Below are 18,106 nucleotides of genomic sequence, written 5' to 3'. Positions count from 1 at the left end.
GAGTACCTGCTGTGAGCCAAGAAGACAAAAGCTCATGCCTTCAGAGGTTTAAGTTCTAGGTTCGTTATGTTTCATTGAGCTGTCATTGACAGTACTATGTAGACTGAGTAAGCCATACCTGCTTGAAAGACAAAAGTGGAAAGTGAACAAGAGTAAAGGAATTGGCCTCTATCACAGGTGAATTTCATTTTATACACCATACATGTTCTTGAAATTTAATCTTATTTTGAATGCACTGGGACGTGTCACTGTGGGAGAAAATCTGAGGTGAATTCTTTTACAATTAAGGAATTATCTCACACAGTTTGTAATCACCTAATTTGTTAGTTGGCAGGTTGGGGAAAAGTAACATTTACTGAAGGCCAAGTATGTGCCTTGTATTATGTTAGGAAAGTTTTTACAAATGTTATCTTATTTAATCTTCTTAAGAGCTTTGTGAAGAAGAGCTATCATTTTGTAAGTGAGGAGACTGAGCCCAGGGAGACTGGCCCCCAGTGTGTGGGGGGATTTATTTTGTTTTGTTTTTTTAATATTTATTTGGCTGCGCCGGGTCTTACTTGCGGCACATGGGATCTAGTTCCCTGACCAGGGATTGAACCCGGGCCCCCTGTATTGTGAGTGCGGACTCTTAGCCACTCGACCACCAGGGAAGTCCCCAATGTGATTTTTTAAATTGTGAATTGAGGTAGAGGTGTTACCAATATACAGGTTGCATAGGTGGGAAGATTTTAGTTAAATTGTTATCTTTTCAAACAGTACATTTGTCTCCCAAGTTGTGGTAAGAATATCTTTTGGCAGGAAAGTAATTATGAAAGACTTAGAAATGTGGGATGTGATACTGTTTAATACTAGTGCTCATCATAAGTCATGACAACTGATACCAAAAGAATAAAAAGGGGCTGAAGCACTGCTGTCCAAGTCCAATAGAAATGTAATGCAAGCTGTATATGTGGTTTTGCATTTTCTAGTAAAACTAAAGGTAAAATTAATTTTATTTAACCCAATATGTCTGAAATACTGTTTCAACATATACTCAATCTGAATAAATTATTGAAGTGTTTCTTTTTTTTGAAACTAAGTCTACCAAATCCAGTGTGTATTTTACACTCACACCTCAACTGAGACCAGCCAGATTTCAAGTTCTCAGTAGCCACGTGTGGCTTGTAGGTATGGTATTGGACAGTGCAGTTCTAATGATTAAAAAACGGAAAAGATTTTTGGAAGCAGGACTTTGTAATCTCATATGTATGATTAATGTGTAAGTGACGAGGAAACAAAAAACTAATACATTCTTTTTTGTCTTTGGCAGAGAAGAACGAAGGGGATCGTATGACTATAGCCAAGATCGTACATATTATGAGAATGTTCGTACTCCAGGCACATATGCTGAGGATTCCAGACGGGACTATCCAGCTCGAGGGAGAGAATTTTATTCAGAATGGGAAACTTACCAAGGAGACTACTATGAATCACGATATTACGATGATCCCCGGGAATATAGGGATTACAGAAATGATCCTTATGAACAAGATATTCGGGAATACAGTTACAGGCAAAGGGAACGAGAAAGAGAACGTGAAAGATTTGAGTCTGACCGGGACAGAGACCACGAGAGGAGGCCAATTGAACGCAGTCAGAGTCCAGTTCACTTGCGACGCCCACAGAGTCCTGGAGCATCACCCTCACAGTCAGAGAGATTGCCTAGTGATTCCGAGAGGAGGATTTACAGCCGATCCTCGGACCGGAGTGGAAGCTGTAGCTCACTTTCCCCTCCAAGATATGATAAACTTGACAAACCTCGTTTGGAACGCTATACAAAAAACGAAAAGACAGATAAAGAACGAACTTTTGATCCTGAGAGAGTGGAAAGAGAGAGACGTTTAATAAGGAAGGAAAAGGTGGAGAAGGACAAAACTGACAAGCAGAAACGGAAAGGAAAAGTTCATTCCCCTAGTTCTCAGTCTTCAGAAACAGACCAAGAAAATGAGAGAGAACAAAGCCCTGAAAAATCAAGGAGTTCTAATAAACTGAGCAGAGAGAAAGCTGACAAAGAAGGAGTAGCAAAAAACCGCTTGGAACTCATGCCTTGTGTGGTTTTGACTCGAGTGAAAGAAAAAGAGGGGAAGGTTATTGACCATACTCCTTTGGAAAAGCTGAAAGCCAAGCTTGATAATGACACTGTCAAGTCTTCTGCCTTAGATCAGAAACTTCAGGTCTCTCAGACAGAGCCTGCAAAATCTGAGTTGTCTAAACTAGAATCTGTTAGAATGAAAGCGCCAAAGGAAAGGGGGCTTTCAAGCCACATAGAAGTGGTAGATAAGGAAGGCAGGCCTAAACCCAGGAAGCACCTAAAACCAGAGCAAACTGTTGATGGGGTAAGTGCTGTGGATCTGGAGAAGCTGGAAGCGAGGAAAAGGCGTTTTGCAGATTCCAATTTGAAAGCAGAAAGGCAAAAATCAGATGTTAAGAAAAGTAGCCCAGAGATGGAAGATGCTCGGGTGCTTTTAAAGAAACAGCCTGACATATCATCTAGAGATGTCATTCTACTGAGGGAAGGAGAGTCTGAGAAAAAGACGGTGAGGAAAGAAATTCTTAAAAGAGAATCTAAAAAAATCAAACTAGACAGACTTAATGCTGTTCCCAGCTCCAGAGAGTGTCAGGAGCTTGCCAGCATTTCTGTGGGGACTGTATCAAGGCCCAACTCAGATCTGCAAGCAAGGCTGAGAGAACCAGTAGGTGAATCTGTGGAAAACCAAGAAATCCAGTCCAAAAAACCCACTCCTTCAAAACCACCACTTAAACAGCTGGAGCTATTAGATGATCAAGGACCAGAGAGAGAAGATAATAGGAAAAACTATTGCAGTCTTCGTGATGAACCACTTGAATGTAAATCAGGCCAAGATAAACCACATTCAGTAAATACTGAAGAAAAAATTGGCATTGATATTGATCACACGCAGAGTTACCGAAAACAAATGGAGCAGAGTCGTAGAAAACAGCAGATGGAGATGGAAATAGCCAAGTCCGAAAAGTTTGGCAGTCCTAAAAAAGATGTGGATGAATATGAAAGACGTAGTCTTGTTCACGAGGTCGGCAAACCCCCTCAGGATGTCACTGACGACTCTCCTCCCAGCAAAAAGAAGAGGATGGACCATGTTGATTTTGACATCTGCACCAAGAGAGAACGGAACTACAGAAGTTCACGCCAAATCAGTGAAGATTCTGAAAGGACTGGTGGTTCCCCCAGTGTCCGACATGGTTCCTTCCATGAGGAAGATGACCCTGTTGGTTCCCCTAGGGTAATGTCAATAAAAGGGTCTCCTAAAGTAGATGAAAAAGGTCTCCCGTATTCTAATGTAACAGTCAGAGAAGAGTCCTTAAAATTTAATCCTTATGATTCTAGCAGGAGAGAACAGATGGCAGACATGGCCAAAATAAAGCTATCTGTCTTGAATCCTGAAGATGAACTAAGTCGGTGGGACTCTCAAATGAAACAAGATGCCAGCAGATTTGATGTGAGTTTCCCAAACAGCATAATTAAGAGAGACAGCCTTCGAAAGAGGTCTGTACGTGACTTGGAACCTGGTGAGGTGCCTTCTGATTCTGATGAAGATGGTGAACACAAATCTCACTCACCCAGAGCCTCTGCATTATTTGAAAGTTCTCGGTTGTCTTTTTTATTGAGGGACAGAGAAGACAAACTACGTGAGAGAGATGAAAGACTCTCCAGTTCTTTAGAAAGGAACAAATTTTATTCTTTTGCATTGGATAAGACAATCACACCAGACACTAAGGCTTTGCTTGAAAGAGCTAAATCCCTGTCTTCATCTCGAGAAGAAAATTGGTCTTTTCTTGATTGGGACTCCCGATTTGCTAATTTTCGAAACAACAAAGATAAAGAAAAGGTTGACTCTGCTCCAAGACCTATTCCATCCTGGTACATGAAAAAGAAGAAAATTCGGACTGATTCAGAAGGAAAAATGGATGATAAGAAAGATGACCATAAAGAAGAAGAACAGGAAAGGCAAGAGTTATTTGCTTCTCGTTTTTTACACAGCTCAATCTTTGAACAAGATTCTAAGCGATTGCAGCATCTAGAGAGAAAAGATGAAGAATCAGACTTCGTTTCTGGCAGGTTATATGGGAGGCAGACATCTGATGGAGTGAATAGCACAACTGATTTGATTCAAGAGCCAGTAGTTCTTTTCCATAGCAGATTTATGGAACTCACACGAATGCAACAGAAAGAAAAAGAAAAAGAAAAAGACCAAAAACCCAAAGAGGTCGAGAAACAGGAGGATACAGAGGATCACCCCAAGACCTCAGAATCTGCTTCTGAAAATAAAGAGTCAGAACTGAAAACTCCACCTTCGATTGGGCCTCCTAGTGTCACAGTTGTAGCTCCAGAGTCTGCAGCATCATCACTGGAGAAGACAGCTGCTGAAAGAACAGGAGAGGTGCCTTCAGTGACAGAAGAGAAGACCACTGAGCCAGCCTCTGTCTCAGAAGAAGCAAAACCTGTATCTGATCTGACTCCCATCGCTGTGGAACAACCTGAACAAGTAGACTTGCCCCCAGGAGTGGACACCAGGAAAGACGTTGCTGAGACTCCTTTAGTTGTTGAAGAAAACTCATCAGTCGATCAGCTGCCTTATTTGGACGCCAAGCCTCCAACTCCTGGGGCCTCATTTTCCCAGGTAGAGATCAGTGTAGATCCAGAGCCTGACAGTACCCAGACACTTTCAAAACCGACTCAGAAGCCTGAGGAAGCCGATGAGCCAAAAGTGGAGAAGCCAGACTCAGCTGCTAATGTCGAACCTAATGCAAGTCAAAACGCTGAAGATGTTCACGAGGTCCCGCCTCCAGCTACTGAAGGTGTAGAGGTTGACCCTCCAGTTGCTGCAAAAGATAAAAAGCCGAACAAAAGTAAACGTTCCAAGACCCCCATTCAGGCAGCTGCAGCAAGTATCGTGGAGAAGCCTGTCACAAGGAAGAGTGAGAGGATAGACCGGGAAAAGCTCAAGCGGTCCAGTTCTCCTCGGGGAGAAGCACAGAAGCTTTTAGAATTGAAGATGGAGGCAGAGAAGATTACAAGGGCTGCCTCTAAAAACTCATCCGCGGACCCTGAACACCCTGAGCCAAGCTTGCCCCTCAGCCGAACCAGGCGCCGGAATGTAAGGAGTGTCTACGCAACCATGGGTGACCATGAGAGCCGCTCTCCCGTCAAGGAGCCTGTTGAGCAACCACGAGTGACCAGGAAGAGACTGGAGCGGGAGCTGCAGGAGGCTGCAGTGGTTCCTACAACCCCTAGGAGGGGGAGGCCTCCGAAAGCACGCCGTCGAGCTGATGAAGATGATGAGACCGAGGCAAAAGAGCCAGTGGAGACAGTCAAGCCAGCCGAGGGGTGGAGGTCCCCACGCTCCCAAAAAGTAGCTGCTGGTGTCCAACAGGGGAAAAAGGGGAAAAATGAGCCAAAAGTTGATGCTGAACGTCCTGAGGCCACCACTGAGGTGAGTCCCCAATTAAACGTGAAAGAAAATAACACAAAATCCAAGACTGATAAAGAAGAAGCAGGAAGTGAACAAAAACGTGATAGAAAAGAAATTAGCACAGACAAAAATCCACCCGAAACCCCCCCAGTTGAAGTGGTGGAGAAAAAAACAGCCCCTGAGAAAAACTCCAAGTCCAAGAGAGGAAGATCTCGAAACTCGAGATCAGCGGTGGACAAATCTGCAAATCTGAGAAATGTGGAAGCCACTGTAAGTCCCGGCGCGGCTGCAGGCCCTGCGGGACTGCCGGCGGAGGAGACGGCTGCGGTCGCGGCAGTTTCCCCTGAGAAGAGCGAGAGTCCCCAAGAGGAGGCTAGTTTATCGTTGCGTTTGAGCAGTGAGCCAGCTGATCTGGACAAGGAACCAGAGAAGGAAGATGGGTCTGCCTCTAAGCCGTCCCCGGAAGCAAATCAGTTAGCCAAGCAGATGGAGCTGGAGCAGGCCGTGGAGAACATCGAGAAGCTCGCGGAAACCTCCACCCCCACGGCTTTCAAGGCGGCAGCTGCAGATGCCCCAGAGCGCCTCTCCACAGAGGACCGGGACAAGCCCGCACACCAGGCCAGCGAAACAGAGCTGGCTGCGGCCATCGGTTCCATCATCAATGACATTTCTGGGGAGCCAGAAAACTTCCCAGCACCTCCACCTTACCCTGCAGAGTCTCAGACAGATCTTCAGTCTCCTGAGGAAGGAATGGAGCCTGAGACCGATGAGGCTGTGTCTGGCATCTTGGAGACTGAGGCTGCTACAGAATCTTCTAGGCCACCAGGCAGTGCACCTGACCCCTCAGCAGGCCCAGCAGATACCAAGGAAGCCAGAGAGAACAGCAGCGAAACCTCCCACCCAGTGCCGCAAGTCAAAGGATCAAAAGAAGCAGAAGTTACTCTTGCTCGGAAAGACAAAGGGCGCCAGAAGACCACTCGATCACGCCGCAAACGGAATACAAACAAGAAAACTGGGGGCGCTACAGAGACCCATGTCTCTGAACCTGACCAAGTTCAAAGCAAGAGCCCTGCTACAAGCGAGGGGGCCACGACACAGCCCCCAGAAACTCCACAGGAAGAAAAGCAGAGTGACAAGCCCCAGTCCACTCCCCCTGAGTCATGTGCTTCTGACCCAAGCAAGACTACATCCCAGGGAAATTTGTCCCAAGAAAGCAGTGTTGAAGAAAAGACTCCAACCAAAGCATCTGCGCTCCCAGACCTTCCCCCGGCCTCACAGCCAGCCCCCGTGGATGACGAGCCTCGAGCCAGATTCAAGGTGCACTCCATCATTGAAAGTGACCCGGTGACCCCGCCCAGTGACTCAAGCATGCCCACTCCCCCAATTCCTTCCGTAACGATAGCAAAGCTCCCACCCCCTGTCGCTGCTGGGGGGATCCCACACCAGAGTCCGCCGACGAAGGTGACAGAGTGGATCACGAGGCAGGAGGAGCCACGGGCGCAATCCACCCCATCTCCGGCCCTTCCCCCAGACACAAAGGCCTCTGACATAGACACCAGCTCCAGTACGCTGAGGAAGATCCTCATGGACCCTAAATACGTATCTGCCACGGGCGTCACTTCCACGAGTGTCACAACTGCCATTGCAGAGCCTGTCAGTGCTGCCCCTTGCCTGCATGAGGCACTACCCCCTCCGGTTGAATCTAAAAAGCCTCTTTTAGAAGAAAAAGCAGCAGCTCCAGTAACTAACACCTCCGACACACAGGTCTCAGAGGTTCCAGTGGCCACTGACAAAGAAAAGGTGACTCCAGTCATTGCTCCCAAAATTACTTCTGTTATTAGCCGGATGCCTGTCAGCATTGATTTGGAGAATTCGCAAAAGATAACTCTGGCGAAGCCAGCTCCTCAGACCCTGACTGGCCTGGTGAGCGCCCTGACCGGCCTGGTGAATGTCTCCTTGGTTCCAGTGAATGCACTGGCCGGCCCAGTGAATGCCCTGAAAGGCCCTGTGAAGGGCTCAGTGGCCACGCTGAAAGGCTTGGTGAACACTCCCGCTGGCCCTGTGAATGTCCTAAAGGGACCAGTGAATGTTCTGACGGGGCCCGTGAATGTTCTCACGGCTCCAGTGAACGCCGCCACGGGCACAGTGAACACTGCCGCGGGTGCGGTGACAGTTTCCGCGGGTGCGGTGACTGCTGCATCTGGGGTTGTGACTGCCACGACAACAGGTGCAGTGACTGTGGCAGGTGCAGTGATTGCACCATCCGCAAAGTGCCGACAGAGATCCGGCACTAATGACAACAGTCGGTTCCACCCAGGGTCTATGTCTGTGATTGATGACCGTCCGGCAGACACGGGCTCTGGCGCTGGGCTGCGTGTGAACACTTCAGAAGGGGTTGTGCTGCTGAGCTATTCGGGGCAGAAGACTGAAGGCCCACAGCGGATCAGTGCCAAGATTAGCCAGATCCCCCCAGCAAGTGCAATGGACATTGAGTTTCAACAGTCGGTGTCCAAGTCCCAGGTCAAACCCGATTCTGTCACGCCATCTCAGCCTCCGCCCAAAGGCCCTCAGGCTCCTTCAGGCTATGCAAACGTGGCCACCCATTCTACTCTGGTACTAACTGCCCAGACCTATAACGCATCTCCTGTGATTTCATCGGTTAAGGCCGACCGTCCGTCCTTGGAGAAGCCTGAGCCCATTCATCTCTCTGTGTCCACACCCGTCACCCAGGGTGGCACAGTAAAGGTCCTCACCCAGGGCATAAACACACCCCCGGTGCTGGTTCACAACCAGCTGGTCCTCACCCCAAGCATAGTCACCACTAACAAAAAGCTTGCTGACCCCGTCACCCTCAAAATAGAGACTAAGGTCCTTCAGCCAGCAAACCTGGGGTCCACTCTTACACCCCACCACCCTCCTGCTCTGCCCAGCAAACTGCCTGCAGAAGTGAACCACGTCACCTCGGGGCCCAGCACCCCGACAGATCGGACTGTCTCCCATTTGGCAGCCACCAAGCCAGATGTGCATTCCCCTCGACCTAGCGGGCCGGCTCCGTCCCCATTCCCGAGGGCATGCCACCCCAGCAGCACCACATCCGCCGCGCTCTCCACTAATGCCACGGTCATGCTGGCTGCGGGCATTCCTGTGCCGCAGTTCATCTCTAGCATCCACCCAGAGCAGTCCGTCATCATGCCACCCCACAGCATCACCCAGACCGTGTCGCTCAGCCACCTGTCACAGGGCGAGGTGAGGATGAACACGCCCACGTTGCCCAGCATCACCTACAGCATCCGGCCAGAGACACTTCACTCTCCTCGGGCCCCCCTGCAGCCCCAGCAAATAGAGGTCCGGGCCCCGCAGCGTGCGGGCACCCCGCAGCCAGCCACAGCTGGTGTGCCCGCCCTGGCCTCCCAGCACCCTCCAGAGGAAGAAGTGCATTATCACCTCCCCGTTGCTCGAGCCGCAGCGCCTGTGCAGTCGGAGGTGCTGGTCATGCAGTCTGAGTACCGACTACACCCGTACACTGTGCCCCGGGACGTGAGGATCATGGTGCATCCTCACGTGACGGCCGTCAGCGAGCAGCCCCGGGCAGCGGACGGGGTGGTGAAAGTGCCACCAGCCAGCAAGGCCCCTCAGCAGCCAGGGAAAGAAGCCGCCAAGATGGCAGATGCCAAAGCCGCCCCCGCCCCCGCCCCCCACGGTGAGGCCCGCATCCTCACAGTCACACCCAGCAACCAGCTGCAGGGGCTGCCTCTGACCCCGCCTGTGGTGGTGACGCACGGGGTGCAGATCGTGCACTCCAGCGGGGAGCTCTTTCAGGAGTACAGGTACGGGGACATCCGCACCTACCACAGCCCGGCTCAGCTCGCGCACACGCAGTTTCCTGCTGCTGCCTCCATTGGCCTGCCTTCCCGGACCAAGGCTCCTGCTCAGGTGAGAGCGCCAGAAATCTGCCTTCTGGTCCACATGGTGGTGGAGGTGCCAGTAAGGTCCCTAAGATATGTTGTCCTTGTTGTGGATTTAAAGAGGCGCTTCCTAAATTTCAGGATGGAGGGGTGAATCACAGCACGGAGAGCCCGGGGACGTGGAGGGAGCTCATTGTGGGAGCGGGTGGCGGGGCGGCTCTTGCCTGCGGTGGGTGAGGAGGTAGGGAACAGGTGACCTTTCACCGGAACCCTCAATCCTGAACGCCCGGGAGCATGGCTGTCTGGTTAAAGCCCCTTCCGGGGGCCTGGCCCACAGGAGATGCCCTGCAGCTGGCCTGCCCAGGGGCTCACGTCTGCTTGGTTGGGGCAGGATGTTGTTGGTGCGTAATAGACTCTGACTCCGTTCCTTTCTCTTCTCGCCCAACTCCAGGGCCTCCCTCCCGAAGGCGAGCCCTCGCAGCCTCTGCAGCCCGCGCAGTCCGCACAGCCGGCCCAGTCCACGCAGACCTCCCAGCTCAGCCAGCCAGGCCAGCCACCAAGCAGCAAGGTGCCTCCAGTCTCCCAGGAGGCAAAGGGCACCCAGACAGGAGTAGAGCAGCCGCGCCTCCCAAACGTACCTGGAAACAGGCCGGCGGAGCCTCATGCCCAGGTCCACAGGGCTCAGGCGGAAACAAGCCAGACCTCCTATCCTTCCCCCGTGTCTGTCTCGATGAAGCCTGACCTCCCGGCCCCTCTTCCTGCTCAGGCTGCCCCAAAGCAGCCGTTGTTTGTCCCTACACCCTCAGGCCCCAGCCCCCCTCCAGGACTGGCTCTGCCGCATACTGAAACCCAGCCCGCCCCCAAACAAGATTCCTCTCCTCATTTGACTTCCCAGAGACCTGTGGATATGGTCCAGCTTCTGAAGGTAAGCCTGGGCAGGGCCTCCCCTACCACCCTTCGAGCTTTGTGCTATTGTCAGTGTCCCGAGAGCCCCACTTGACTTAGATCAGCAAGTTGCTGCCTGGGGCCGTGGCCAGCACAGCTGTGTTCTCCAGCCGTGAGCTCACTTCTGTTTGTTTCCCTGTGAGCAGAAGTACCCCATCGTGTGGCAGGGCCTCCTGGCCCTCAAGAACGACACAGCTGCTGTGCAGCTCCACTTCGTCTCTGGCAACAACGTCCTGGCCCATCGGTCCCTGCCGCTCTCTGAAGGAGGGCCCCCCCTGAGGATTGCCCAGAGGATGCGGCTGGAGGCCTCACAGCTGGAGGGGGTTGCCCGAAGGATGACGGTAAGACTCAGGGCCCAGGTGAGCAAACTGCCCCGCCCACAGCAAGGGAAGGCACGGGTGGCCCCCCACTGCCTGTCTCCGTGGCTTGTCACAGGGTGCAGTAATGGCTTTCTTGGAGGGGATGATGAAGGGCATGTCCTCTCTCCACGAGGGGTGTAAAGTGCCTCTAGATCCAGAGATGCTTTTTTTCATTCAGCAAATATATGCGTGGCCCTCAGGGTCATCATAGAGGTGGGGATTTAGGAGCCGAATCACCTGGGTTGGACAGGCCTCTTCTTGGGCTCTTTTGTGAGGTGGCCCCCCGATCACTGACAGCTTCCTGTTGCCCAGGTGGAGACAGATTACTGTCTGCTGCTGGCTCTGCCCTGTGGCCGTGACCAAGAGGACGTCGTGAGCCAGACCGAGTCCCTCAAGGCTGCCTTCATCACGTATCTGCAGGCCAAGCAGGCGGCAGGCATCATCAACGTTCCCAACCCTGGCTCCAATCAGGTCAGCCCGGTGTCCTGCCTCGGCGCACACACGTGGGGCTGGTCTCGGCTGCTCAGGCCGTCTGACTGATCTGGTGGCGTGGGCCGCCAGTGCCAGCTAGGGTAGTCAGGACAGCTTCCCAGAGGAGCTGGACAAAGGGGCATTCTGGATAGAGGAAACCAGTGGAGTGCGTGGGCCGGACTACTGCTGCCCATCCTGGAGACAGTCAGTGGACGGCTGAGGCAGCAGCAGTTTTCCTTTAGCTTAAGGATAGAGAAGTTCTCAGGGGTTAGTTTCACGTTAGTTCTCTGATACCTAGTTTTCTTCTGGTAGACAGTCTTGGAGACCTTAGCTGGTTGGGAAATTGACTCAGCCTGGCTCTCTGCTGGGCCTTTGGGCCCCCAGTTGGAAATGTTTTAGGGAAGAGTGGTAGTGGGGTGGGTGACGTGAAGACAGGAGGTCCCATTTTTCTCTCTTGTCCCTCTCCCCAGCCCGCCTACGTGCTGCAGATCTTCCCGCCCTGCGAATTCTCTGAGAGTCACCTGTCCCGTCTGGCCCCCGACCTCCTGGCCAGCATCTCCCACATTTCTCCCCACCTCATGATCGTCATTGCCTCCGTGTGAGCCACCGAATGGTCACCACTCGGCGTATCTTCCTGAGGCTCTGCAGCAAAAAATAAAACACAGGACAACCCAGCCAAGTGGAGGAAGAAGCTGCTGGGGGGGAGGGACAGACACCACTTTGAAGACAGGCTGTGACACCCTGGATATCTCGGTGTACGTGAACACACGTCGCACACACATCGCAGACTCTCACGCAGGACTTCAAGCTTCTGCTGAAACCTTGGGGTCAAGGAACATTTCATTGGGCTGTGTTGTCCCCACCCCTCCCTTCCCCTTGCTCATTTGGATGTCATCTCTCTTTAATTCTCCTGCTGCCACCATCTCTGATTCACCCAGGATGTACAGTTTACAATCAGAAAAGAGCAAACAGAAGGATTTTCTCTCTTGGTGGAATATGCAGAACTTGGGATGTGTGTATATATAAATATATAATATATATAAATATATATAATACTGACTTAAAAATCAGATTCTGCAAAGTACATTTTTTTTTAATCTGTGCCAAAAATGTGTTTTCAGAGAAGATCTTATTTTCATACTCAGAGTTTGTATTGTCACTCATTTGTATAAGTGCGCTTCGTTACAGCACGGGCCCTGCTCCCGCAACTTGGAAGTGTCACACACACAAAAAGACTGTATCCGCCCGCCCGGCTCAGTCAGACAGACCCCCCTGGGCAGTGGTGCTGCTACTCGTATGTTTACATGACATTTAGCCCAAGGACAGACCACCAACCAATGGACTTGCAGACACCTTGAGGCTGGGTTTCTCTCTCCTCCTCTTGGAGAAAAGGAACAGGGCAGTGGAATTTTTTTGTTGTTTTTGTTTTTAAGAAACAAAACAGAACTGCCTTTGCACTAAATTAGTGACTTGGACTTTTGCACAGTGAAGACAGGCTGTGACACTCTGGATGTCTTGGTGTACGTGAACACACATGGCACACACATCGCAGACTCTCATGCAGGACTTCAAACTTCTGCTGAAACCTTGGGGTCAAGGAACATTTCATTGGGCTGTGTTGTCCCCACCCCTCCCTTCCCCTTGCTCATTTGGATGTCATCTCTCTTTAATTCTCCTGCTGCCACCATCTCTGATTCACCCAGGATGTACAGTTTACAATCAGAAAAGAGCAAACAGAAGGATTTTCTCTCTTGGTGGAATATGCAGAACTTGGGATGTGTGTATATATAAATATATAATATATATAAATATATATAATACTGACTTAAAAATCAAATTCCCCGACATACATTTTTTTTAATCTGTGCCAAAAATGTGTTTTCAGAGAAAATCTTATTTTCATACTCAGACTTTGTATTGTCACTCATTTGTATAAGTGCGCTTCGTTACAGCACGGGCCCTGCTCCCGCAACTTGGAAGTGTCACACACACAAAAAGACTGTACAAAAGACTGGCTTCCCTTCTTCCTGTGACCTTGACCTCTCCCCCCAACTTCCTAACACTTATTAATTTATGAAAACTGTTTTTCTCAGTATATGTAAATCAGGTGACATAATATGAAAATTATGTGCTTAACTATTTTTGTAAAGGTGTCAAATAAATACTTTTTCTTCCAAAAAATTGTTGTTTTTGTTTCTAAGAAACAAAACAGAACTGCCTTTGCACTAAATTAGTGACTTGGACTTTTGCACGGTGAAGACAGGCTGTGACACCCTGGATATCTCGGTGTACGTGAACACACGTCGCACACACATCGCAGACTCTCACGCAGGACTTCAAGCTTCTGCTGAAACCTTGGGGTCAAGGAACATTTCACTGAGCTGTGTTGTCCCCACCCCTCCCTTCCCCTTGCTCATTTGGATGTCACCTCTCTTAATTCACCTGCCGCCGCCATCTTTGATTCACCCAGGATGTACAGCTTACAATCAGAAAAGAGCAAACGGAAGGATTTTCTCTCTCGGTGGAACATGCAGAACTTGGGATGTGTGGATATATAATATATATAAATATATATAATACTGACTTAAAAATCAAATTCCCCGACATACATTTTTTCTTTAATCTGTGCCAAAAATGTGTTTTCAGAGAAAATCTTATTTTCATACTCAGACTTTGTATCGTCACTCGTTTGTACAAGTGCGCTTCCTTACAGCACGGTCCCTGCTCCCACAATTTGGAAGTGTCACACACACAAAAAGACTCTACAAAAGACTGGCTTCCCTTCTTCCTGTGATCTTGACCTCTCCCCCAACTTCCTAACACTTATTAATTTATGAAACTTTCTCAACGCAGTTTTGTTTTGTGTGTCCATTGGATTACAAACTTTATTAAAAAATACAGAACATGTCAAGTGTGGATGTGATTGTCGCTTGGATGGGAGGGCCAGGGGTCCTTGGCTTATGGGAACAGCTAGCCTTCGTCCCACTTTTGCTTTCAACCCCCCACCACGTCTGTATATGGAACCTATTATTTCTTTTCTGCCACTGATCCTCCCCAAGGATCATTTTACCTTGTACAAAAGAAGATTTTCATCACAGACTGAACTTGAACTGTTTTTCAGTGCTGTGGTGTTCATCTGACACTTCAAGGTCCCAACTGGCTCCTGCGTAATGTCGAAGGCACTTCAAATTTGACGATTGATTGATTAAAGAATAAAGCCACCTCTCACTCAAACTCAGAAACATCTTAAGGAAAGGAAGCCTTGGGGTCTTGCCTCTTGTCCCTTCCTCCTCCGGGTGTGGTGCAGGCTGGCCCTGCAGCAGCTGCCTCCCAGTAGGAGGATGGCACTGGTGGGCCAAGCTTCCCCAGCAGCTGGACCCACCACAAGCTGGGGAGTTGGGCGTGGGGGACGGGAACACAAGGACCACAGAGTTGCTGCTCTCACTTGCAGTATCCCTGGGGCTCCTCCAAACAGAGCTATGCTTTCGGTGCGAGATGGTACCATCTCTGAGTGAGGAATTACAGGTGCTGGGGACAAGCTGTATGGAAAAGCGGCAGAGATGGCATCTCATGTCTCCCTGCTGACAGGCAAGAATGAGCTGCTTCGCAGTCCGCACTGCTGCTCCTGGTTTAAGCAGTGCTGCCGTCTCCCACCTCCCCATCACAGCTCCTGGCTGCTCATTCCTGTCCCTCCAGGCTCTCGGCCTTGTAGAGACGCCACTGATTCAGGGCAAATAAACGTTCTCAAAAGATGACACTGGCTTGGCCCTGATCTCGCGGCCAGGGTTCTACCGTGAAGCGAGCGTGGAGCCTCTCCCTCTTCCCTAGGCCCAACAGAAGCAGGCCTGCGGCCTGTTGGGTCTGGTGCTCTGCCTACCTTGCTGTTCTGGCTGAATGGGCCCCCGAGCTGGGCTCTGTACGGGTGGCCTGGATCCTGGTAAGCAGTTGTGGCCAAGCCCTGTGGGCCCAGCTCCCAACACAAGGGCGCAGGGTCACAGCCGTGGCTCCACAGTGGAGGGAGGTGGAGAGGGGAGGTCCAATCCTCACGCCGAGCCGACGAGAAGCCTCCAACAAGGAGGCCAGATGGGGCTCGTGGAGCCGCAGTTTCTCTGGCCTGAGTGTGCTGCCCACACCCCAACTCAGGCAAAGCAACCAGCTTGCTTCTAGACGGGTCCCGGGGCTCCAGTCCCATTCTGCAAAGGGACAGCCTGGCTTCCCCCACAAGCAGGTCTCTGCCGACTGGTCGCTGGGTGGAGCAACCCTTCCCCGGCATCAGCCACAGCTGCCAGCTCCCCGCCCCAGCCCCACAGGGAGCTATAGGCAGCGTTAGAAAATAATCAGATTTATTCTCTCTAGGGAATGGGCTCACCCCTCTCAGTTCTAGGGTGCCGTCCAACCTTAAATAAACAGGAGGAGGGGGTGCCTGCTCACTCAGCAGACGGTGGACATTCAGGGGCTGTGGGAGGTGTCTCTGCCAGGGCCGGCTGCCCATCAGCCCCATCCCGGGGGCGGAAGACTAGCTCCCCAGTCTGCAGCACCTGCCCGGCCGGCCACGTGCTGCCTGGCCCGTACTGCTGGTAGAAGTCCGCATCCGTCTGGAACATGACCAGTGCCTGGGCCGTGTGGATCCGCACGTGCTGGGCCAGGCTGTTGGCATCCAGGAACTTATCTCCACAGGAGTCACAAGCGTAGAGGATGTGAGTGTTGGGATCTGTGGGAGTGGGGCTGCAGTTAGGAGAGGAAGGGCCCCTGGGTCCAGCAGCTTTCCCCCAGGCAGGCCCTCTCACCTTCTTCCTGCACTTGCTTCACAGCTTTGCTGATCTCGGCTTTAAGTACTTCTGTCTCATCTGCGGTCACCGCCGCCCCCACTGGCACCACTGTGGGCGGCATCGGCAGAGCCTGAGACCAGACTCACCTGCCCCTTTGCTGCCACCCCAGAGGCAACCCCTGCTGTGACCACCCCCTGCTGCCCTGGGAGCTGAGTGACGGTCCGCACCTGTGAGCTGAGTGACGGCCGTTGCCGCCAGTGCCTCAGTGGCCAGCGTGACCATGTCATCGACGGTGACCACGCTGACCTCACCGCCCTCCTCCGGCTCCAGGATTTTGATGCCTGCCTTGCCCTGGTGCACAGTCTTCACATGGGAACGAAGGTTGTCCACCCGGTTGAAGCCGCGACCGCACTTGTCACACAGGTAAGGCTTCTCTCCTGGGGGGGGAGGCAAGGTTCTTCCTCCTTGGGGGGGGGGTGGGGGGGGGGGTAGGACCTCAGTGGCCTCCAGCTTCCCCCGCAGCCCTGTCTTTTCCAGCAGGAAGCGCTCTGGGGCGGCCACCTGAGGCACAGGGAAGCTTCCAGTGGCCCCTGCACCTTCCAGAAGCTCTGAAAAAATGGGGCCCTCCTTGGAGTTAAACTGCTTTCAAGGCCGCCTTCAGCAAGTGCCGGCACCGAAGGCTGGGGTCCGGGGCACCTCCCACCCCACCACGCGCCCCAGAGCCAGGGCTTGGGACAGAGAGGCGGGGGCATGCACTCACCAGTGTGGATAATGATATGCTTGGACAGGTCCCCCACGTTCACGAAGGCCTTACTGCACACGCTGCACTTGTGAGGACGGATGTTGTCATGGTGGCGGATGTGATTGGCCAGCTGGCTAGACTGGACAAATCTGCAGGGCCAGAAGAAAAGGCTTACACAGAACCGCCCAGGCCTGGGCCGGGGGTGCTGGGCTGGGGCCTCCCACCTCAGGGTCTAGATCCGAGAGGACGCCGGGACCTGCGCCGGAGCAGTCTGCCGGGCTACCGACCGAGCCCTGGGCTTATTCTCTGACCCCCTCCACCCGCCGAGTGCCGGGACCCCACAGGACGCTGGCCGGGGGCCGGAAGGGCAGGACCTCTTTCCGCAACGCTCGCAGACGTAAGGCTTCTCCCCGGTGTGCTGGCGCACGTGGGCGATGAGGGAGCTGGCCTGGGTGAAGGCTTTGCCGCACATCACGCACTGGCATGGCTTCTCACCTGGGGACGGAGGCAGGGGACGGGAAGGTGTCGGCGCCTGCTCTCCTCCCTTGTGCCCGCACCCGGGCGCCGCCGGGCCGCTCACCCACCCGTGTGGATGCGGACGTGCCGCTGCAGGGCGCCGGGGTCAGCGAACTGCCGCTGGCAGTGGACGCACACGTAGGGCTTCTCACCACTGTGAATCCGAAGGTGCCGCTTCAGGTTCCCTGTGGCGAGACCGAGGGTGGGCCTGGCACTGGCGCCCGGGGCCGGGGGCGGGGCCGGGGGCGGGGCCAGCCGGGCCCTACCTGAGGTGGTGAACTGCTTCCCACACTCCCGGCACTTGAGGGGCCCGTCGGCGATGTGGATCTTCAGGTGGGCCTTCAGGTTCCCCACCTGCGCCCAGGCAGGGGGTCAGACGGCACGGAACCACCGATTCTCGGTCCTCCCGGGGGCCTGTGCGGGGCTCCCCCTTTCCTCAAGGCCGGGGGAAATGGGAAAACCACCCCCCTCAGTTCTTCCTGGCCCGCGCCCGCCCCCCAAGCCTGCCTTCCCAGTTTGCTCGGCAGCTCAGTCAAGAGCTCCACCCGGCAGGATCATTTTCTGCTCAGCCAACACCACCTACTTCCCCGCTAGGCACCCCGGGCCCCCGAGACGGAAGCCGCCGGAGCACAGGGGCCCGGGGCCGGCTCCCCCCACCTGGTTGAACTTCTTGTCGCAGTGAGGGCACTTGTGCTCCTTGTCGGTGTCGTGCGTCTCCAGATGGCGCATCTTGGACGTGGGGTCGGAGAACGAGCGGCCGCAGTAGTCGCACTGGTAGGGCTTCTCGCCGCTGTGCACCAGCTGGTGCCGCTTGAGGTTGCCCGACGTGGTGAAGAGCTTGCCGCAGTCCTCGCAGCGGTAGCGCGCCTCGCCCGAGTGCCGCTTCTTGTGCAGGTTCAGCAGGCTGATG

The 18,106-nt window shown here is 52.9% G+C and overlaps 3 protein-coding genes across 3 annotated transcripts in view; 1 reads left to right on the top strand and 2 right to left on the bottom strand.

Annotated features, from left to right (window-relative positions):
• Positions 1 to 11,883, top strand: part of SPEN (spen family transcriptional repressor) — a 53,737-nt gene extending 41,854 nt beyond the window's left edge. The window contains exons 9-13 of the mRNA XM_024749691.1: positions 1,310 to 9,422; positions 9,846 to 10,319; positions 10,486 to 10,680; positions 11,011 to 11,169; positions 11,640 to 11,883. Of these exons, the coding sequence (XP_024605459.1) occupies positions 1,310 to 9,422; positions 9,846 to 10,319; positions 10,486 to 10,680; positions 11,011 to 11,169; positions 11,640 to 11,771 (9,073 nt within the window). The 3' untranslated portion in view covers positions 11,772 to 11,883. The remainder of the gene's footprint in view (positions 1 to 1,309; positions 9,423 to 9,845; positions 10,320 to 10,485; positions 10,681 to 11,010; positions 11,170 to 11,639) is intronic.
• Positions 11,884 to 14,023: 2,140 nt separating this feature from the next.
• On the bottom strand, positions 14,024 to 15,469 carry LOC112402709 (uncharacterized). Its single transcript, XM_024749783.1, has 2 exons — positions 15,047 to 15,469; positions 14,024 to 14,708 (listed from the first exon to the last, which is right to left on the bottom strand). The coding sequence occupies exons 1-2, from the start codon at positions 15,440 to 15,442 to the stop codon at positions 14,262 to 14,264; spliced, it is 843 nt and encodes a 280-aa protein (XP_024605551.1). The 5' UTR covers positions 15,443 to 15,469; the 3' UTR covers positions 14,024 to 14,261.
• Positions 15,470 to 15,495: 26 nt separating this feature from the next.
• Positions 15,496 to 18,106, bottom strand: part of ZBTB17 (zinc finger and BTB domain containing 17) — a 30,151-nt gene continuing 27,540 nt past the window's right edge. The window contains exons 8-15 of the mRNA XM_024749990.1: positions 17,854 to 18,100; positions 17,463 to 17,550; positions 17,265 to 17,381; positions 17,055 to 17,175; positions 16,699 to 16,829; positions 16,166 to 16,402; positions 15,957 to 16,046; positions 15,496 to 15,880 (exon numbers count right to left, since the gene is read on the bottom strand). Coding sequence (XP_024605758.1) covers positions 15,597 to 15,880; positions 15,957 to 16,046; positions 16,166 to 16,402; positions 16,699 to 16,829; positions 17,055 to 17,175; positions 17,265 to 17,381; positions 17,463 to 17,550; positions 17,854 to 18,100 — 1,315 coding nt within the window. The 3' untranslated portion in view covers positions 15,496 to 15,596. The remainder of the gene's footprint in view (positions 15,881 to 15,956; positions 16,047 to 16,165; positions 16,403 to 16,698; positions 16,830 to 17,054; positions 17,176 to 17,264; positions 17,382 to 17,462; positions 17,551 to 17,853; positions 18,101 to 18,106) is intronic.

This window comes from Neophocaena asiaeorientalis, unplaced genomic scaffold (genome assembly GCF_003031525.2).
Source record: "Neophocaena asiaeorientalis asiaeorientalis breed wild unplaced genomic scaffold, Neophocaena_asiaeorientalis_V1.1 scaffold275, whole genome shotgun sequence".
Classification (NCBI taxonomy): domain Eukaryota; kingdom Metazoa; phylum Chordata; class Mammalia; order Artiodactyla; family Phocoenidae; genus Neophocaena; species Neophocaena asiaeorientalis.
This window is presented reverse-complemented; position numbering and strand designations above follow the sequence as displayed.